This window comes from Crinia signifera, chromosome 19 (assembly GCF_055691185.1).
Source record: "Crinia signifera chromosome 19, ASM5569118v1, whole genome shotgun sequence".
NCBI classification, from domain to species: Eukaryota; Metazoa; Chordata; class Amphibia; order Anura; family Myobatrachidae; genus Crinia; species Crinia signifera.
Window position 1 is genome coordinate 11264854 of NC_139226.1, and position 23231 is coordinate 11288084.

The following is a 23231-nucleotide window of genomic DNA, read 5'->3' on the forward strand; positions in this document are numbered from 1 at the left end:
ACGTCACAAGATGTGTACGGAAAATAAAGTATTTTTGTTGTTTATTTTTAAATTGCAAAAACAAAATGAATCTGAAAACATCGATTGTAGGGAACATATTTGGGGCAGAATTGCATAGTGGATCCCGACACCTATAGTGTAAATACCGCCATTGACGACACTTCTATGTACCTAAAAATGAAATTTAAATAACACAAGATAGCTCTCCTGATCAGAGCGGTCCTTTGCGATACAAGGACTTTGTGGTCCTTGACCCAGGAGTCCTTCCGCGGATGTGTCCTTTGACGAGTGCACTGCAGGGACACTGGGAGGGATCTGATTGGAAGACTCTTGATGCAGAGCACAGAAATAAACCCTTAGGGGTATATGAAACACAATCTTCAGATGGCGTTGCCTAGAGGTTCCAGGTTCTGGATGGTCTCGCATCCAGGAGCTTAGTACATATGGGGCTGTGGGTTAAACCTCGGACAATGGTATTTTCAGAGACTTGGCCGCGTTTTCAGCTTTACCACTTGGGGCCCAATTCATCCATGTACGCACAGGTCCGAATCCAGCCACTTTGTGATGAATTGTTGCTCCGGCCCGCACCCACAAGATCCCACCTTGTGAACGGCTGCGCTCTGTTTGTGATTGGATGTGTACGGATGCAGATCCATTAGCATCCGTGTGTTTAGGGAAAAAATATTAGTTTTTTCCTCACCATCAAATGTTTTTTCCTCAGGACACTGGTCTTCACAGCTGCCGCATAACCCAGGACTTACTCGGCGGTCGCGTGCATTACAGGCGCTTCTGGGTGGCCAATGACATCATTCTCCCTCCCCGAGCAGATGACGTCATTCTCCCTCCCCTAGCAAATGTTGTCATTCTCCCTCCCCTATCAGATGATGTCATTCTCCCTCCCCTAGCAGATGATGTCATCATTCTCCCTCCCCTAGCAGATGATGTCATTCTCCCTCCCCTAGCAGATGATGTCATTCTCCCTCCCCTAGCAGATGATGTCATTCTCCCTCCCCTAGCAGATGATGTCATTCTCCCTTCCCTAGCAGATGATGTCATTCTCCCTCCCCTAGCAGATGATGTCATTCTCCCTCCTCTAGCAGATGATGTCATTCTCCCTCCCCAAGCAGCTGATGTCATTCTCCCTCCCCTAGCAGATGATGTCATTCTCCCTCCCCTAGCAGATGACGTCATTCTCCGTCCCCTAGCAGATGACGTCATTCTCCCTCCCCTAGCAGATGACGTCATTCTCCCTCCCCTAGCAGATGACGTCATTCTCCCTCCCCTAGCAGATGACGTCATTCTCCATCCCCTAGCATATGACTTCATTCTCCCTCCCCTAGCAGATGATGTCATTCTCCGTCCCCTAGCAGATTACTTCATTCTCCCTCCTCTAGCAGATGATGTCATCCTCCCTCCCCTAGCAGATGATGTCATTCTCCCTCCCCTATCAGATGACGTCATTTTCCGTCCCCTAGCAGAAGTCATTCTCTCTCCCCTAGCAGATGATGTCATTTTCCGTCCCCTAGCAGATGATGTCATTCTCCCTCCCCTAGCAGATGATGTAATTCTCTGTCTCCTAGCATATGACTTCATTCTCCCTCCCCTAGCAGATGATGTCATTCTCCCTCCCCTAGCAGATGATGTCATTCTCTGTCTCCTAGCATATGGCTTAATTCTCCCTCCCTTAGCAGACAATGTCATTCTCCCTCCCCTAGCAGATGCTATCATTCTCCCTCCCCTAGCAGATGATGTCATCATTCTCCCTCCCCTAGCAGATGATGTCATTCTCCCTCCCCTAGCAGATGATGTCATTCTCCCTCCCCTAGCAGATGATGTCATTCTCCCTCCCCTAGCAGATTATGTCATTCTCCCTCCCCTAGCAGATGATGTCATTCTCCCTCCCCTAGCAGATGATGTCATTCTCCCTCCTCTAGCAGATGATGTCATTCTCCCTCCCCTAGCAGCTGATGTCATTCTCCCTCCCCTAGCAGATGATGTCATTCTCCCTCCCCTAGCAGATGACGTCATTCTCCGTCCCCTAGCAGATGACGTCATTCTCCCTCCCCTAGCAGATGACGTCATTCTCCCTCCCCTAGCATATGACGTCATTCTCCCTCCCCTAGCAGATGACGTCATTCTCCATCCCCTAGCATATGACTTCATTCTCCCTCCCCTAGCAGATGATGTCATTCTCCGTCCCCTAGCAGATTACTTCATTCTCCCTCCTCTAGCAGATGATGTTGTCCTCCCTCCCCTAGCAGATGATGTCATTCTCCCTCCCCTAGCAGATGACGTCATTTTCCGTCCCCTAGCAGAAGTCATTCTCTCTCCCCTAGCAGATGATGTCATTTTCCGTCCCCTAGCAGATGATGTCATTCTCTGTCTCCTAGCATATGACTTCATTCTCCCTCCCCTAGCAGACGATGTCATTCTCCCTCCCCTAGCAGATGATATCATTCTCCCTCCCCTAGCAGATGATGTCATTCTCCCTCCCCTAGCAAACAATGTCATTCTCCCTCCCCTAGCAGATGACGTCGTCATTCTCCCTCCCCTAGCAGATGATGTCGTCATTCTCCCTCCCCTAGCAGATGACGTCGTCATTCTCCCTCCCCTAGCAGATGATGTCATTCTCCCTCCCCTAGCAGATGATGTCATTCTCCCTCCCCTAGCAGATGATGTCATTCTCTGTCCCCTAGCAGGATTAAGCATGCCTGCGTTCCCACTGACACCAAGCGTTTCTATCGACCCACCCCTCGTTTTCCTTGCACCACCTCCACATGTCCACTCCCTGTCGGTCATCCAATGTTCGGCTTGAGAACAGTTTTTTTTGCTGAAGCCCCACGCAGCCAGGTCTCGCGCACTGCTACCAATATGCATGCGGGAACCGGTGTGAATCAAATCCTTGGGCTTATTTCTGTTATATCAGAAGTAAACACAATTCTACAGGATCTACCGCTATAACTAATGCACAATCCCAATGTCAGTATTATAGATACTGTAGTTACTAGTTTAGGGGAGGAAGTAAAACTTCAAAGAATGTGTTTATTTTATTGTAAAGTGTAATTAAAGTGCATTAATTATAATTCATCTTCATTGCATTGTACTAAAAAAGATGTGATTCACTATTGTTCTGTCTGTGTGGTCCTGAGGTGAAAATAAGCGACCGGAACCTCAGAGATCCATACTCCCAGGTGTACATTAATGCATCTGCAGCTGTGAATGTGCTTTATATACAAACTACTTAAAATCCCATCAGAATGACGGCTTCTGCAATGTACTTTCATTTTGAGCTGTGACAGTTTTTACTTTCACTTTGATCAGTGACCGTTTTTACACACTCTCCACCTTACCCCATCTTCTCCTACCTCCAATCTCTGTCTTCACAGCTCCCTCCCTCCATATCCAGCATGTTTGAAACAGATCAGTGTCCCTGAAAAAATTGCTTTCACTTTCTGTTATAACATCTATCAGGACCTGCAAAATGTCTTGACAGCCCTGAGCATAGGTGGCGGGCTATTTTTACGAAGATGGAAGTTCTATTGAAGAATACTTACCCTGCGATAAAGGTAGCAGTGAATCACCAGAAAAATGGCCGCCACACACATATGCGCACACACACGTAAGAACCCACGGTAAAAGGATTTATGTTTTCACCAGCAGGTGGCGTAATAGGATAACACAATAAGTCATATTAAGTTTTCCAGATAAAAATGTTAATTTATTATAAAACTGTAGAAAATTACATCTGGTTATTCTTACGCAGGAAATTCTTCAGCTGTGTGTAAGCTCTTTGTAACCATATTATATTTCCTGGAATACACAGAAAAAAATGAGAGTTTAGCCTGAATATATTCACCAACCTGTGGGCCTTATTCAGCAGCCCCTGCTTTTGTGTGAAAATGGCTGGAGCGCATATGTGCATTCTGGAAACGCAACCTCAGTCTGATTGACAGCGGGGGGGGGGGGGGGCTGGATGATGGTGAGGCATGTGTACTCATACATACGGTGTTTGCTAAAGTGACAGGACTTCCAGGTTTAGGTAGGGTCCTGCCCATTACTTCTAATAGCTTAATAATACCAGGAGAACCTGATGTCACATTTAGGGCTCATTCACACATTTGCGCTGGAAACATGTGTTTCAAAACTCATGGGAATGAATGGACTCGTTGTGGATGTTTCTGAATTGGGATTAAAGCAAAAAAATCCTGTATCTAGGCACCTTACAAACTACACTGCAAGTGGGGCACATAACATGTAGAGGCCCCCACTTTACAATCCTTCAAAACAGACTCAAGACTTTCCTGTTTACTCAAGCATTTCCTTAATTTCCCTAAGCATTGTTTATGAAAAGCTTTTCTGTACTTCATTGTTCCTGTACTGTATTACATTCATTCCATCTGTTAAATGCATTGAGTCCTATTGGAAGAAGAGTGCTCTATAAATAATATTTATATTATTATTAAGAGGGGTGAGTCCAAACTCAAACCCATGGGTGGATTGGGACTCTAAATCGGCCCTGGAAAAAAAAAATTGACAAAAAGTCTACCTCTTCTGCCTGCCAATTTCTAAGCCCTAACACACCCACATTATCAGTCTGCCACCCTCTACATCCTAATACACCCCACCACCACCACCACCACCCACCCCCCCCATACACACACACACACACACACTACCAGAATAGACTCATAGGATAACTGCCATGACGATTGCTTTATCAGAATGTGGTGTAGCAGGTCCGACAAAGTCTAGTTTAACCCCAAATGCAGTGGCGTAACTACTGTAAGGCAGCCCCAGCAGCTGCTTGGGGGAGCAAGGGGTAGCGGGGTCTGTGTGGGCGCCAGCACCTGCTCGACGCACTGACATGCTGCTGCCTGCCGCTGCCTGCTGGCTGAGTACCAGAGGGGAGTCAGCCATGATAGTGACGACAAATCCACCCTCTGATTCAATTGACTGTACACAGAGCTGGCTATTGGCTACTGTGTACAGGATGGGCGTGCTGGGGCGGCCTGGAACACGTCTGAGCCAGGGGAAGCAGAAGTGTCGGCTGGTCTCTCTGCCTCTCTTCTGTTTAAGCTTCTCCGCTGGGGAAACACGCTGGAGAGGAGCCCAGGGGGCGCCACAAACTTTTTGGCAGGGGGGGGCAAAATTTATAGTTACGCCACTGCCCAAATGGTTGACACTGGACAAAGTTTGATGCATAAAAAGGCCGGCATGGCGGCGTGGACCCCCGATTTGTGCACCTCGTCCGCTTGCTCTGCTTCCACTGCACTCAGCACACTTTACCGTTCCCAATCGGAGACCACACGGATGGAACAGTAAAACATTGATAAAATTCCCTCAAAAAACTCATGTGGACCTTTTCATGCATCAACCATACCTTGTGTCGAAAAATATGTATGTCGACAATAGGTTGTCAACCTAGACATTTTCTTTCAGGAATCCGGACACCGCTTTATCCAAAGGGGATATTTGACTTCATCATCCTTGTTATACAGCGAGTAACAAATGCACAATTTACCGTCTTTGGCGGCGACGAAAGGAGAGTCCACGGCATTTCCCACCTGTAGAGAAAGACCAGTTCCCATTATAGCCAAGACAATTACGTAGCTGTACTCAATGTCGCTGGTTATGGCGTTCAGTGATTTATCTGCTACTTAAGGCCGTTTTAAGAGAGGACGAGGCCTGTGAGAAGCTTCCTATGCCCTGACCCCCCTCCTCTTTGCCGATGGTGCAACCAATTGTGGCACCTACTGTATAAGTCCCTATGTCAGGGCCGTCTTTCCCATTGGGCACGATGGGCAGTTGCCTAGGGGCCCCCGGCCCAGCCCAATGGGAAAGATGGTGGCCGGGGTCCGGGAATCCGCTCACCCTCGCTGGGGGATCCGGGCAGGGGGATCAGGGCGGTGGCGGTAGCTAGAAGCCTGATTCGGCAAAGCTCTATTTGCCGGCGGGGCGGGAAGCGCTGTTGCATTTGAATAGACTGGCCGGACGCTGATTGGCTGAATTCAGAAAATCAGCATCCGGCCAGTCTTTGAAAAGGCAACAGCGCTTCCCACCCCGCCAGTTAATAGCGCTTTGCCACTTCAGGGCAGGCTCCTAGCTACCGCCGCTGCCCTGATCCCGCTGCCCGGATCCCCCAGCGAAGATGATCGGATCCCCGGCCGCCGGAAGCTGACTGGCTGCCGCACGGAGCCAGAGAGGTGAGGGTTGGGGAGGTGACTGTGGGCTCCTGGGCAAACTAATTGGGGGGGGGGGGGGTCCAGTGAACTAGGTTGCCCAGGGGCCCTTCCTAATGTTAAGACGGCCCTGCCCTATGTCACATGAGGCTAGTCGCTTGGGTCAATCCAAGTATATGCAAAGGATGTGACATTCAATTGCCCCTGAATTTCAATGCCAGCAGCGGAATTAAAACTTGTACCCATCATGGGCTGATTTCTGCCCAATTCCCTCAAAATGACTTGCAGTCCTATGGGGTAGCGGGCACGTCTGTGCAAGTACGGGACGCGGGAAAGTGTGTCTGCTGCCGCAATGAGAACCTCACACTCAATTGGATTGACCCACAATTGTGCACTAACCCAATGCATCCAATCTCTAGTTAGCTTTGATCATTCTGGTGCAAGTAAGGAAATGTACAGAATACTCTGATTGGTTGTTACGAGTTGTTACTTTGGCCGTGTATATACTTGAGGAGAATGTGCTACGTAATGTCAACATTAAAAAATGTAGACACCAGAATGTTGACATGGACATTATTTGAGATATTCAATTAGGTGCAAGGCTTTGGATTTTATGCTCCCCCAATACTAGAGTATCCACTTGGGATCATCGGGATCCCGACAGCCAAAACCCCGACACTCGGGGTCCCGACGGCCACCGGCTATTCTCCCTCGTGGGGGTCCACGACCCCCATAGAGGGAGAATAGAATAGGTGGCGAGTGTAGCGAGCCACCGTGTCTGCAGCTTGGCGAGCGCAGCGATCCCGCAGGGGGCTTTGTTGCGCTCGCCCCGCTGTTTGAGTCCGGCCAGTGGGGATCCCAACGTCGGGCTAATGACTGTCGGGATCCCGACTGTCTGGACCATACACCACACCCATCTTAAGATCCATCTAGCTGGTGTTTCTGCAGAAGGTGTACAGTGTGTCCGATGCATATATATGTGCAATGCATAAAAAGCTGTTTCTCCCTAAGGCAGGCATTCCCAACCACGGTCCTCAAGGCACACTAACAGTGCAGGTTTTGTAGATATCCAGGCTTGAGCACAGGTGACTTAATTAGTACCTTAGTGACTCTGATTAAACCATCTGTGCTGAAGTCTGGATAACACTAAAATCTGCACTGTTAGTGTGCCTTGAGGACCGTGGTTGGGAATGCCTGCCCTAAGGCATCAGGGATCGGTGATATAGAAGGCTTTTACCGGTTGGTGAGGGTCAAAAAACCTGCCCCTCCCCCCTTCAATACACCGGCTATTTTGCATCATTATATACACTTACTAGTCAGCACCAGGAGCCCAATGATGCACAGTATCAGAGCACAGATCAAACCTTGTATTCTCAGTGTTTTATAATCTGCAAATAATAATAAAAATCATTAAATTGTTAGTAGTCTTTTGCTGTTAAAACTATTTTTACCTTCTTTGTACAACCATTTCTCTGCATTGTCTGCAACCATCTCTACTGGTGCCTTACCCCCACACCCCACCGCCTAAACCTAACCCTATGTAGAGTGATAAACAGCCCAACAATTTGCTCCCAACTGTCACGCTACAGGATGCATTTGAAAAATGACAGTTTGGGGCCAAATGGTTGGTTGTTTATCACTCTCCACTTTATCACTTTTTGAAGCTTGATACATCTGGTCCTCAATGGGTGAAAGAAGACCGGCGTAAATAGCGATCTCCATCAATTTTTACTGTTGGAGCTGATCTTGGTAGATGGCTGCAACTTTAAGAATGACATAAGGACATGATGTGATCTCAAAGCTTTGCTACTGTATGTCCTGATTATATTGTCCTCCTTTCTTGGTCAATGTATTCTGATCTCAATCGGGGTCATATTTGAAGAAGTCTTACTCACCATAGTAGAATATCTGGTCGTGTTGTCCGCCTTTAGCCTTGTCTGTAATATAAAGCAACAGAACATATACACTACGCTGATACTACAAACTCTGTAATCGGCAGTCATCCATACGTAGAGCTATTATATTGAATGATAATAAAGTGAATGATAATAATAAAGCTTGTTTTTGCTGATAAACCAAACGTTTAGTTTTAAAAGGCTTAGCACGCATTCTACTCTTCAGCCACAAGAGGGCACTGTGTCACGAGAGAATGTCAATTAGAACGCAGAATGCTGTTTTTGGTGCACAGCAGAAAAGTCAATCTCCAGCATCAATCTACTGCGCAGCACCAAGCTGCACAGCAGGTGGGGCAGATGTAACAATGTACAGGGAGAGGTCCCGCTCTTTATTTTTACCATATTAACCCAATTTGTACCCCAGACGTAATCTGTGTCTCACCTGTGGTGTTTTTGTGGACAACGGATCTTGTGGTCACACTTTTCGAAGGACCTAAAATAACAAATTTGCCAAAGGATAGAGGCGGTTCTACAGTATATATGTACTTCACTTCTGCATATGCGTCTGTTATTCCCATAAAATAGACCCCTAATATAGAGAAGGGCTCTAGAGATGCCGACCTAATGCTTGTGTCGACCTAGACCCATGTCGACCTAGACCCATATCGACCTTTCTGCTTGTCGACCTAATGGTGTCGACCCAATGCTTGTTTACCTAATGACCCTATCCCTAGAAGCCTAAGGCTTTATTTCCGCAGTGCTGTATGAGGGATCCGACACGGATTCCTCCCAGCATGCCCCGCAGCCAGGGGCGAATTTAGAGGTCAGGCCGCCCCTAGGCACAACATTTTTGGCCGCCCCCCCCCCCCCCTATTTTAATATAATCATTATTAAGGTATAAGTCTATCTATCAGTCTGGACTGCTAACTGTATGGAGGACCCGGACGGAGGGAGGGTGAATTAAATTTATGTGCAGTCTCAGTCAGTCTCTCTCACACTGACTGACTGCAGGGAGGTTCGCGCTGCTCAGCCTAGCTGCTTTCCCCGCCTGCGGCAGTGAGCCAGAGCAATTCAGCTCAGCTCACCTAGCGGCGGAGCCGGACGCGCAGGGGGACCATCTGAGATAGCCGGTGATGTACTCTGCATGACAGAGCGGGTGGGCAGCGGTCGGTGACGAGCAGGGGGACCGTCGGAGATAGCCGGTGATGAACTCTGCATGGCAGAGCGGGTGGGCAGCGGTGGGTGACGAGCAGCACTGCCGCTGACATATGATGAATCATGTCGGTGGCGGCGCCGCTTGTCACTTGCCGCTGCCCACCTGCTCTGCCATGCTGCTATTTAAAAGAACGTCAGCCTGCTGTGCCGCCCTTGATTGGTGCCGCCCTGAGGCCGGTGCCTCACGGGCCTAGGCACAAATTCGGCCCTGCCCGCAGCTTGCCGGTCACAGACACAGGAGTCCGGGCACCAGAGCATATCACCAAGAGCACCCCTGGCACTCTGACCCTGGCACTCTGACCCTGGCACTCTGACCCTGGCACTCTGACCCTGGCACTCTGACCCTGGCACACTGCCTCTGGCACTCTGACCCTGACAATGTAGATTTGTTAGAATAAGTTAAATTCAAACTCGTCTCTAATGAAGATATTTCCTAAGCATTCCTTTCGTCTACCACTAGGGGTGCTGTTTCACTGGGAAAAAAATATCTCAATCATTCCTCTAAACCAGTGGTTCTCAACCTCGGTTCTCAGGACCCCCCCAACAGTGCATGTTGTCCAGGTCACCCGGCAGGTGCACAAGTGCACTCATTATTCACTGACACATTTTACAAGATGGGAGCTAATTATTTATTTCACCTGTGATTCTGTGTGGACACCTGGAATACGTGCACTGTCGGGGGGGTCCTGAAGACCGAGGTTGAGAAACACTGCTCTAAACTGTCTCATGTCACAATGGGCAATGTTTGGATAGAGATAAAGAGGTAAAGTACGGAACAATCAGCTCCTGGTCGCCATGTATCAAGCTGTGTTTGCAATGTGACAGTCAGTCAGGAGCTGATTGGCTGGTACTTAGTTTCAAGATCTGGTTGATAGGTCTACAATGTACAGGTCGACATCGAGAGGTCTACATGCAATAGTGCGGCACTGTCGTAAGGTCGACGCTCGACTTGTCATTGTCAACCTACTGACTGTCTATCTGGACACTGTCTGTCTAATCATCCCAACCATCGGTGGTATTTGAGTGGCTCATTGGACCTTAATTACATTTCTGTTACCCGAGCAGCACAAGTAAATGCAGCGTCCATTCTCACCCGTTGTTGTGGCCGTAGGAGGAGATTCGGTTGTGCCCGGAACAGTCCATTGCGTGGCGCCATCTTCTGACGTAGCGCGGGTAGTGTAATCTGGGAGAGACAAGCATGCACATTACACAGTGCGCTACCGGCATGATGACATGCTTACAATGTACTATACCCAGTGGAGTATCTAGAATGGGTTCAGGGGGGCACATGCTGCCCCTACCGCAGGCGCTGTTACCCCCACAGCAGGTCTGTTTGGTACAAGTGGCCCAGCTTCTGAAAATATCGCCCAGAAGATGTGTGATCATCGGGGATGCAGCCAATAAATCTACTACAAATTAGTGACATCACTGTTCAGTCATGACATCACTGGCTGCATCATAGTAAATGTGTATCGGTCAATCCCAATGAGGAATATGGACACAGAACTGTCTGTTTGATGCAAAGAACATTGTACTCTAGACACCTGTTGGTTAAAACGAGGATGAGGACAAGATTGAGGCACATAAATTAGTAGCTACAGTATAAAAGTCTGTGATTGGTGCATAATGCAGTAGTAGTACCCTCCCTGAATACAGGGGGCGCTCTATCTCTTATCCAAGAATTTAGCTTCTGTTGGTTCCATATTGTAGTCATATTAGAAGCAGCCAATCAGAGTATAGGGCAGATACTGTCCTTGAGTAACAGAGGCATTGAGAGCGGTGTTCTGCGATTGGTCAGTATATGGGATTTATGGGAACCACTCACCCTCTGTGTCTGCTGATGACGTATTCTGGGCAACGGTCTGTGGTATAGTGATGGAACCTAGAAGACATGCCATCTATTCAGTATGGGCTACACTGGGGTTAGGTCTAACGATAGATAGATAGATAGATAGATAGATAGATAGATAGATACATCAGGGTTGCCGACCCTCCCGGAATTTCGGGGAGTCTCCCGAAAATCGGGTCCCCCTCCCGGCCCCCCGGAAGGGTGGGCAACCCTCCCGGATTCAGGGGGGACCCCCGCTGACCCCCGGATCGCGGCATTAAAATGCCGCAATCCTCGGGTCTCAGAGGAGGGGGCGGAGCTAAAATAACACAATCGCGACATTTTAGCCCCGCCCCCTTAACGGAGATCCCTGAATTCGCTGGTTTACCAGCATGGGGGTGGGGCTTAGTGATGTCACGCTTAAGCCCTGCCCCCTGAGCGGCTACTGAAACTCTCCTCTCCAGGCTTCTCCCGGAGAGGAGAATAAGAAAGTCGGCAACCCTGAGATAGATATATATAGATAGATAGATAGATAGATAGATAGATAGATAGATAGACAGAGAGAGAGAGAGAGATGGATAGATAGACAGACAGAGAGAGAGAGAGAGAGAGAGAGAGAGAGAGAGAGAGAGAGAGAGAGAGAGAGAGAGAGATAGATAGATAGATAGATAGATAGATAGATAGATAGATAGATGGATAGATGGTCTTACCTGGTCCGCTGGTGGCAGAGAAGCTGGAAGGGCTTGGGGAGGCTTAGGAGTAAAAGAAAACAAATTAAGTAGGGTTTAACCCCCATGGTATTATAATGTTTCCTTAACCCGCGTATAACTGAGCCTAAACTGAAATATTTGAGTGAAGCGTCCCTAAGTGTACACTGGCGCTGTCTAACCACCTCTGTAGAATGCAGACCTCCTTATCGATGTGTTCAGGAGGGTGGTGCCTCTCTGTCTTTAATTTATCTTGGACAGGGTCTGCATGAGCAGATTACTAGATCACAAGGTATTGCAGTACCACTTGTGGCCACCAGGTGACGACATAAATTGATACAATCTATCTCTTATATATTTAGCCAGATCTGTCACTCAACCCCTGTGGAGAACGTTCCTGTGTAGAACAGTTTCACTTTCATGTGTCTGACGTTCCACCCCCTTGACATCACCTCCCCCCGCCCAGCCAGGGCTACAGTACACGCCCACCATCCACCATTACTCCACAGCCACCATCACCCATTACTCCTGCACATCCCTACCCTCTGCCAGGACCCCCGCGACCCCCCTCCCGCGATTCGCGGGACCCCCCACGACCCCCCCCCCTCCCGCGATTTGCGGGACCCACCCGCGACCTCCCCTCCCGCGATTCGCGGGACCCCCCGCGACCCCCCCTCCCGCGAATCGCGGGACCCCCGCGACCCCCCCTCCCGCGATTCGCGGGACCCCGCGACCCCCCCTCCCGCGATTTGCGGGACCCCCGTGACCCCCCCTCCCGCCATTCGCGGGACCCCGCACCCCCCCTCCCGCGATTCGCGGGACCCCCGCTTTCCACCCTCCCGCGAGTCGCGGGACCCCCGCGACCCACCCTCCTGTGATTCGCGAGACCCCCGCGAACCCCCCTCCCGCGATTCGCGGGACCCCCGCGACCCCCCTCCCGTGATTCGCGGGACCCCCGCGACCACCCCGGTATCCGGACTATTGTTAGACAGCACTTACATCGACACCATTAGTTCGACAGCTCAATAGGTCGACATGGTTTTAGGTCGACATACCATTAGGTGGACATGTCATTATGTCGACAGCTCATTAGGTCGACAGCTCATTAGGTCGACAGCTCATTAGGTCGACATGTTTTTAGGTCGACACTGCCATTAGGTCGACAGTGTCTATGTCGACAGTCAAAAGGTCGACATGGGTTTTTTCACTGTTTATTGAGCCGACATGTGCCGACAGGCGGTATTTCATGCCCTACTATCCACTAGGGCGTGGTGGGAGAATAAAATAGTGTGCCGAGCGCAGCGAGGCACCGTGCCCGAAGCATAGCGAGCGGCTGCTGGGATACACTTCAAACTGTGTCCATGTCGACTGTGTCGACATTTCGGCCAAAAAAACAGTAAAAAACCCCATGTCGACCTTTTGACTGTCGACATAGACTCTGTCAACCTAATGGCAGTGTCGACCTAAAAACATGTCGACCTAATGAGCTGTCGACATAATGACATACGGACCTAATGGTATGTCGACCTAAAACCATGTCGACCTATTGAGCTGTCGAACTAATGGTGTCGATGTAATGGCTGTCGATGTAAGTGCTGTCTAATATCCGTCCCAGACCCGACCAACCCCTCCCGCGATTCGCTGGACCTCCGCGACCACCCCCTCCCGCGAAACGCGGGACCCCCGCGACCCTATCGCAAATCGCGGGACCCCAGCGACCCCTCCCTCCCGCGAGCCCCCTCCCGCGATTCGCAGGACCCCTGCATCCTCCCCTCCCGCGATTCGCCGGACCCCTGCGACCCCCCCTCCCGGCATTAAAAGGGCCCCCCGCGACCCCCCCTCCCGCGATTCACGGCACCCCCCCCCCCTACTGTGATTTGCGACCCCCCTCCCGCAATTCGCGCCGCCCCCTCCCGCGATTCACGGAACCCCCCGTAGCGCCCCCCTCCCGCGATTTGCGGGCCCCCTCGGCACTTCTCGCGATTTGCGTCCGCCCCCTAATTCACACATTCGGGGACCCCACCTCCCGCGATTCATGCCCCCCTCACGCAATTCACGGCACCCCCCACACCCCCCTTCCTGCGATTCGCAACCCCCCACGACCCCCCCTCCCGCGATTCACGAAACCCCCCGTAGCGCCCCCCTCCCGCGATTTACGGGCCCCCCCGGCACCTCTCGCGATTTGCAACCGCCCCGTAATTCACACATTCGGGGACCCCCCCTCCCGCGATTCATGCCCCCCTCACGCAATTCACGGCACACCCCATACCCCCCTTCCTGCGATTCGGAACCCCCCACGACCCCCCCTCCCGCGATTCATGCCCCCTCCCGCGATTCACGGACCCCCGCACCACCCCCCTGCGCCCACCCTCCCTTGATTCACGCCGATTCTAACCATATTTCTCACAATACAAATGTTCACAAATTAAGGGGCGTAGCCCCTTACGCCGATGTGAAGAGCGCCCGTAGGGCGCGATGAATCACCTAGTTATTTATAATCCTCATTTGTTAACAGGGGTCAATCCTGCTCAGCGGATGCGAGTCATTGTCGCAGTGGCTGCACTTTACGGCGCCTGCAATTGACACATGGGGCAGCGAACGCTTTAGTGCACAGTGGGGCTTATTTTAGCCCCCGAAGGATGCGGTTTCAGGTGCCATTGCTGCCATTAAAACACTGCGGCAACGGCACATCGCACAATTCAGGATGAATAGTATCGGCCCCTAAAATGTATAATCTCTTATAGTAGAATTAAATGTATGACAATCAAAAGTTGATATTTAAAAAGTGATAGAATGGAGAGTGATAAATGACCAACCAGTCAACCAACAACTGTCATTTTTCAAACAACTTGTAACATAGCAGCTAGGAGTTGATTGGCTACTACTTTATCACTCTCCATTTTATCACTTTTCCAGGCTTAGTACATCTGGCTCCATGGTGCACGATGTTGTCTCACCTGGGTCGCTGCTGGCAGAAGGGCTGCTGGTACTGAGGGAACCTGCTGAAACATTCAATACAGTATTTATTACTATGTAAAGAAGCCTGCAGAGGGTGCTGTGCAGATCTGAGCTGCATCTGGGTTACTAGACTTCTGGTCTAAACAACAAAACTAAAACAAGAAATATCTTCATCTACATCCCAACGTGAACACAGTTAGAAAAAGTTCTGGGAAAAATCAGGTTTCCATGACTGTCGGGACCGTGACGTCTGCAAAATCAAAGAACACAACACAGCATAATACAAATCAACGCAGCACAATACAACACAACACACATAGGCGTGCACAGCCCATTTTAATAGGGGGGGCACCGTAGGAAGGGCATGTCTATCATCGCCTACTGGGTGTATCTATCACTGCCTACTGGGCATGTCAATCACCACCTACTGGGCGTGTCTATCACTTCCTCCTGGGTATCAATGCAAACTAAATAGTTGGTGACTTAATTATATATAGGGACTTCAGAAATAATCATTCCCCCCCCCCCCCCACACACACACACACATACTAGAAAGGGGGCAGGGACCTCTGTAGGAACGCAGGAAATATTTAAACCGTTATGCCCATTACACAAAATACCACACACCTTAATGCCTATTGCATATTATACCAAACACTGTAATGTCCATTACGCATAATGCCACACACCATAATGCTCATTAGATATTATGCCACATGCCGTAATGACCATTACAATTTATGCCACACACTGTAATGCCCATTACAAGTTATACCACATACCGTAATGCCCATTACACAAAATGCCACACACCATAATGCTCATTAGATATTATGCCACATGCCGTAATGCCCTTTACAATTAATGCCACACACCGTAATGCCCATTACAAGTCATACCACATACCGTAATGCCCATTACACATAATGCAACACCATAATGCCTATTACACATAATGCCACACACTGTATTGCCTATTACACATTATACCAAACACTGAAATGCCCATTACACATAATGACACACATCATAATGCTCATTTGATATTATGCCACATGCCGTAATGCTCATTACAATTTATGCCACACACTGTAATGCCCATTACACATTATGCCACACACCATAAAGCTCATTAGATATTATGCCACATGCCGAAATGCCCATTACAATTAATGCCACACACCGTAATGCCCATTACACATTATACCAAACACTAATGTCCATTATACATAATGACACACACATACCATAATGCTTATGAGATATTATGCCACACGCCGTAATGCCCATTACAATTAATGCCATACACCGTAATGCCCATTACACATTATGCCACACACCGTAATGCCCATAACACATTATGCCACACACCATAATGCCCATTATACATAATGCCATACATTGTAATGCCCATTACATATTATGCCACTCACCGTAATGCCCATTATAAATTATTATTTGGGTACAAGGTGTCACATACACACATATAAGGGTAACAGGGGTTCAGACACCAGGGAAATTGGGGTAGACAGGGTCACATACACAGAGGAAGGGGGTAGCAGGGGAAAAAGTGTCACACACAGGTCAAGGGGGTACAGGAGGGTCAAACACTATGGATGAGGGGTTAGAGGGGGTCACACATACAGGGATAGCAATGTAAAGAAGGTCACATATATACAAAAGAAGTGGGGCACACATACAGAAGAGTTGATGGGTACAGCGATCCCTGGGCACTCACCAATATGTGGGGGAGCTGCAAGGTGTCAGGGTGGCCCATTTATCCAGGGTGAGGTCTAAATTCAAGTGGGCTAAGGGACTTTGTCACGTGACAGGGGAGGAGAGGGGGCGAAGAGAGAAGGAGCAAGGTCGGAACAAAGGACCCAAACGGACACTCGCGGGTTCTCTTCGCTCGCTGTGCTTCAGGCGCGGGTTATTATAGGCCACCAGTGGTGGCGTGGATAGTGAAGGAGCAAGCCCCCTGGCCTTGCTCCTCCCCCTGTGTATGAAAGGTCCTTTAGCCCACTACAATTTAGCAACTACCATGGATCCAGGGCAAAGGGGAGGCCTGCAGCACCCAGAGAGACTCTGGCTTGAGGAACGTACATGTGAGCCCTGCGAAGGAGGATTTGGAGGAACAGATTTGTTTCCAGATCCTGCACAGGGCAGCTGTGGGGGGGGAAAGGGGTTGCTTACCCCATGGTGCTACTGATGGGAGAGGAGACAGGGCAGGTCCATGCTAACTCCAGCACGGTATCGCTGCACTTATCTGACAGATAATAGAGGTCAAGCCAACCTACTGTATAGTGTCTGTCTCCTCCAAAATGGCAGCCATCTTTGGAGTAGCCGCCGTGGACAAAGACTGCGGCGCTATCTCCCTGCTGCTGCCGCTGCCACAGTCTGTGCATGGGGGGGGGCTGGTCATTAGGGGGAGCCGGTCATTAGGGGGTGCCTGTGCAACCCCGACACCCCCGTGCGCCTGCCTATGACAGCACAATACATTTTAGGAAGGCTGATTTTGTAGAGATGGGAAACTCTGTAAGGGATTCTTAGGCAGAGTGGAGGAACTTGGAAGGAGTGCAGGAGAAGTGGGAAAAATTAAAAAGTGCAATTCTAAAAGCAACAGAACTTATTCAGATCTAATCACAGTACAAATGTGTTCTCAAAATTAGCAAAACCATGTGCACTGCAGGTGGGGCAGATGTAACATGTGCAAAGAGAGTTAAATTTGGGTGGGGTGTGTTGAAACTGAAATCTAATTTGCAGTTTTAAAATAAAGCAGCCAGTATTTACCCTGCACAGAAACAAAATAACTCACCCAAATCTAATTCTCTCTGCACATGTTACATCTGCCCCCCTGCAGTGCACATGGTTTTGTCCTTCTAAGAAGGAATTTGTCAGAAAGAGTGAACCAAAATAACCCCCTTTGTGTCAAAAGAGTTAGGAAAAACACAAGGAAAAGGAAGCCATTGTGGTTTGCAAAAGAAGTAGCAAGTATTGTGAAAGCAAAAAAGTTGGCCTTTAAAAAATGTAAGCAATTGCAGAGGAATGAGGACAAAGTGGTGTATCTTGTTAGACAGAAGGAGGCTAAGAAGGTAATCAGATGTGCAAAAGCACAGGCTGAAGAGAAAATGGCCCAGTTAGTGGGTAAAGGGGGGGGGGGGGAACGACTTTTTTTAGGTATATAAGTGAAAGGAGAAAAACAAAAAGTGGAATAATAAGATTAAAGACAGAAAGTTTTCTTGAGGGGGACAATGAAATAGCAGATAATATTAATAATTATTTCTGCTCAGTATTCACTGCTAAAAGAGAGGGGAAGGGGCCACAGTTAAGTTGCAAGTATAGTCAGAAAACTGAGGGAGAGACAAGTACATTTACATAGGAGAAAGTCCTCACAGAACTCTCAAAACTGAAATTGGATAAATCAAAGGGGCCAGATGGGATACATCCAAGGATACTAAAAGAGCTTAAAGGGGAGCTGGTAAAACCAATAACAGAATTATTCAACCAGTCACTAGCTACTGGAGTAATCCCAGAGGACTGGAAAACAGCAAATGTAGTCCCACTGCACAAAAGTAGAAGCAAGGAAGAGGAAAGCAACTATCGACCAGTGAGCCTTACATCAGTAGTACGGAAATTGATGGAAACACTCTTAAAACAAAGAGTTGTAGAATATCTCAAAACCAGCAATCTACAGGATCCGAAACAGCATGGGTTTACTGGGGGAAGATCATGTCAAACAAATCTTATTGACTTTTTTGACTGGGTGACTAAAGTAGATCAAGGTGGGGCTGTAGATGTAGCTTATCTAGACTTTAGTAAAGCTTTTGACACTGTCCCACATCGCAGACTGTTAAATAAACTTGAAAGCTTGGGTTTGGATTCTAAGATAGTTGAATGGATAAGAGCGTGGTTGCAGGACAGAAAACAGAGAGTTGTAGTAAACGGAGTACAGTCAAAGGAGGGAAAGGTTACAAGTGGAGTACCCCAGGGATCTGTACATGGACCGGTGCTTTTTAATATCTTTATTGGTGATATTGCAAATGGAATTGAGGGTAAAATGTGCATTTTTGCAGATGACACAAAGGTATGCAACAGGGTAGACACACCAGGAGGGGTAAAACAAATGATTGGTGATCCAGGTAGATTAGAGGAATGGTCAAGAGCATGGCAACTACAGTTTAATGCCCAAAAATGCAAAATCATGCACTTGGGTCTCAGAAATCCAAAGACTCAATATAGTATAAATGGCACTATAATGGAAACTACTGAGGAAGAGAGGGATCTAGGTGTCACTATTTCAGGGGACTTAAAAGCAGGGAGGCAATGTAACAAAGCAATGAAGAAGGCAAGTCAGATGCTTGGTTGCATAGGGAGAGGTATCAGCAGTAGAAAGAAAGAAGTAGTAATGCCACTGTATAGGTCATTGGTACGACCTCATCTAGAGTACTGTGTTCAGTTCTGGAGGCCATATCTCCAGAAGGATATAAATACATTAGAGACTGTACAAAGAAGGTGCATGGCCTACATCACAAAACGTAGCAGGAACGAATAAAAGATCTTAATATGTATAGTTTAGAGCAGAGAAGGGAAAGGGGGGACATGATAGAAACTGTCACATATATCAGGATTATAACAAGGTGCAGGTGGAAGACATTCTTCACAGGAAGAGGAGCAGCAGAACACGAGGACATGCACTGACATTAGGGGGAGGAAGGTACAGGTGGGAGACATTGGTCACAGGAAGAGGAGCAGCAGAACACGAGGACATGCACTGACACTAGAGGGAGGAAGGTACAGGTGGGAGACATTAGTCACAGGAAGAGGAGCAGCAGAACACGAGGACATGCACTGATACTGGGGGGAGGAAGGTACAGGAGGGAGACATTCTTCACAGGAAGAGGAGCAGCAGAACACGAGGACATGCACTGATACTGGGGGGAGGAAGGTACAGGTGGGAGACATTCTTCACAGGAAGAGGAGCAGCAGAACACGAGGACATGCACTGATACTGGGGGGGAGGAAGGTACAGGGGAAATGTGAGGAAGAATTTTTTCACAGAAAGAGTAGTAGATAAGTGGAATAGCCTACCATCAGAGGTGGTAGACGCAAATACAGTAGAACAATGTAAACATGCTTGGGATAGGCATATTGATATCCTTACAAAGAAATAAGGATCAAATATGGTTTGAGGTAACATGTTTAAAAAAGGGGCAGACTAGATGGGCCAAGTGGTTCTTATCTGCCGTCAAATTCTATGTTTCTATATGTTTCTTTATATATATATATATATATATATATATATATATATATATGTGTGTGTGTCTAGTGTCCATGTGACTACAAAACACTGCCATCTGTTGGCAGCGAGAGAAACTACATCTACTAGTTTTAAAAGCATTTGCTTCGAGCTGACTTACACTGCCATCTGTTGCTGCGGATTTAAATAAAGCTTTTCCAGCAGCTTGGTGATTTTGCTATTCAGTTGCGCATGTTACATCTGCCCCATCTGCAGTGCAGCGGGGTTTTGCTCATTTTGAGAACAAATTTGTCCTGCGATAAAGTCTGAATTAGGCTCAAAGGACAGACAGACAGACAGACAGACAGACTTTCTTACTTATTATATCATTTACAAAGTTACACTACATTACAGAATACATTATAAACAATGTTTTGAAAACAATACGATTATTTATTTTTAATTAAATTTTTGCACAAAACGATTAATTGCATGAACGTACTTCTGAACAGTTACCCAAAAGGCTGACGTTGATACCATATCACAAATGCAAAATCTTTCTCAAATGGACAAAACCATGCTGCACTGCAGGCGGGGCAGATGTAACAAGTGCAGAGAGAGTTAGATTTGGGTGGGGTGTATTGTTTCTGTGCAGAGTAAATACCGGCTACTTTACTTTCACACTTTCACCCCCCTCTCCCTTCCTGCAGTATATCTCTCACCATCCCGGTAATTGATGTATATAACATGATATGAACGTACCTGGTGCTACCGTCAGGGAGAGAGCCAGAATCAGCAAAGTGGGCAAACGCTGCGAAGTGATGACAAATGTTACACATAAACTCCAGTGATAAATAAGGATTCAACCTTAACACACTTTAATACTGCAGTCATTGCTTGTTAACCACAAAGTGAAATTTGATTACTTATTTAGAAAATTAGACAGACAGACATTGTGCCCACAATCTCTTTTAATATTCTCTCTCGTTCTCTCCCCCCCCCCCCCAAGGGGAGACAGAGCCTTACATGTCAGACCTGATTGCACAGCTGCTGATTCTTGGAGCCCTGCAATCAGGTATATACCAGGGTTGCCGACCCTCCCGGAATTCCCGGGAGTCTCCCGAAAATCGGGTCCTCCTCCCGGCCCCCCGGAAGGGTGGGCAACCCTCCCGGAATCTGGTGGACCCCCCTGAGCCCCCCGAATCGCGGCATTTAAATGCCGCAATCCGCGGGTCTCAGAGGAGGGGGAGGGGCTAAAATGACACAATCGTGTCATTTTAGCCCCGCCCCCTCCATAGAGATCAGTCATTTTGCCTGTTTCTCGTCATGGGGGCGGGGCTTAATGACGTCACAGTCAGGCCCCGCCCCCCGATCGGGTAAGGAAAGACTCCTCTCCGGGCTTCTCCCGGAGAGGAGCATTTATAAGTCGGCAACCCTGGTATATACCGCCCCACCAGAGTGAAATCCCACCCCGTGCAAGCCTGCAAATTGCCTAGCAAGGCTTGCGAAAATTACCTAGATTAGGGATTCACTGCAAATCCATTCACAAGCTGCGCACCATGTAATGATTCCCCAGTGTGTGCAGTCTGTGTGTAGCCCAGGACTTACTCAGCGGCTGTGATAGAATCAGACTGATCGGGGGCGGAGCTGATGTCACATGACTTCCCCTCATACACCTGGCCACGCCTGCATATTCCCTGACACTCCCAGATAACAGCCGCTCACCATGTAATGATTCCCCAGTGTGTGCAGTCTGTGTGTAGCCCAGGACTTACTCAGCGGCTGTGATAGAATCAGGCTGATCGGGGGCGGAGCTGACATCACATGACTTCCCCTCACACACCTGGCCACGCCTGCGTATTCCCTGACACTCCCAGATAACAGCCGCTCACCATGTAATGATTCCCCAGTGTGTGCAGTGTGTGCGTAGCCCAGGACTTACTCAGCGGCTGTGATAGAATCAGACTGATCGGGGGCGGAGCTGATGTCACATGACTTCCCCTCACACACCTGGCCACACCTGCGTATTCCCTGACACTCCCAGATAACAGCCGCTCACCATGTAATGATTCCCCAGTGTGTGCAGTCTGTGTGTAGCCCAGGACTTACTCAGCGGCTGTGATAGAATCAGGCTGATCGGGGGCGGAGCTGATGTCACATGACTTCCCCTCACACACCTGGCCACGCCTGCGTATTACCTGACACTCCCAGATAACAGCCGCTCACCATGTAATGATTTCCCAGTGTGTGCAGTGTGTGTGTAGCCCAGGACTTACTCAGCAGCTGTGATAGAATCAGGCTGATCGGGGGTGGAGCTATTTGGCCTCTGTGGGCCATTTAACATTGTTTCCTATGGAAAAATCGGGTCAATTGAGGCATTGAACAGGAGAATCGGGTCAATTGAGACATTTAACATTGTTCCCTATGGGAAATCGCGGGCATCGCGTCGGTCGCATCGCACCCGATTTTTTAGTGCATTCAATGCCCGAGATTTTTTACTAACTATGCCCATGATCAAAATCGTGGGCGCCGTTCTAAGTAAAGAGTACCAAGAACAGTCCCCGTGAGCTGCGCTGGCATTTTTAACTGATATTTTGAGGATCCCTCACAGCGACATTGGCCCTCAGAAGGTTTCATATAAAGGTTTGCTTGGTAATTTTCACACCTAATTTGGCACATTTCCTTGGCAAAGGGTTAATAAACATTATAGAGAAGATGCTAAGAGCTTTATACCCTTCCCAGACTGCATCCTAACCACAGACAGACAGCAGCACGCATCCATCGCCTCTTACCTTACTGATGGGAGACTGCTTGCAGGAAATCATGGCGCCTTGGGTCAGATGGGCCTAGTACCTGGAGAGCTGCTGTTTTAGTGGGGTGAAAGGTGTCGGACGGACTGTGATGGGTGGATGGGAAACCCTGCACATTTATATTGTGCGTGTAGAGAGGAAGTAACCACAATGTGTAATTTCCTCCAGCTAGAACTGTACATCCTTCTAATGACTAACAATGAGGGAGGTGTTCAGACACAGATGTCGCTGCTGGGTACAGTGCCCGGGCTGCGACTTGTACCCCCCCACCTTGGCAGCGCACTCTGACTATGCCATGGTCCTATAGCTCCTTAATCAGAATGAGGCATAACAACACCTCTGGTATACTGTAATACTGAAGACTGAACACATAATGACTTATAACGGGGTTTTACACTGTCAG

The 23231-nt window shown here is 48.5% G+C and overlaps 1 protein-coding gene across 5 annotated transcripts in view; it reads right to left on the reverse strand.

The window, feature by feature from the left end:
• Positions 1-22998, reverse strand: part of LOC146042106 (uncharacterized) — a 99355-nt gene extending 76357 nt beyond the window's left edge. The window contains exons 1-11 of one of the 5 annotated variants that reach the window (XM_083162029.1): positions 22811-22986; positions 20781-20829; positions 14782-14826; positions 11828-11869; positions 11115-11171; positions 10383-10472; positions 8517-8567; positions 8075-8116; positions 7544-7567; positions 5522-5564; positions 3703-3810 (exon numbers count right to left, since the gene is read on the reverse strand). In XM_083162029.1, the coding sequence (XP_083018155.1) occupies positions 3756-3810; positions 5522-5564; positions 7544-7567; positions 8075-8116; positions 8517-8567; positions 10383-10472; positions 11115-11171; positions 11828-11869; positions 14782-14826; positions 20781-20829; positions 22811-22843 (531 nt within the window). In that variant the 5' untranslated portion in view covers positions 22844-22986 and the 3' untranslated portion in view covers positions 3703-3755. Of the gene's footprint in view, positions 1-3702; positions 3811-5521; positions 5565-7492; positions 7568-8074; positions 8117-8516; positions 8568-10382; positions 10473-11114; positions 11172-11827; positions 11870-14781; positions 14827-20780; positions 20830-22810 lie in introns of those variants that run through there. The other 4 variants (XM_083162027.1, XM_083162026.1, XM_083162028.1 and 1 more) reach the window with 4 other exon arrangements.
• Between the last annotated feature and the right edge of the window lie 233 nt (positions 22999-23231).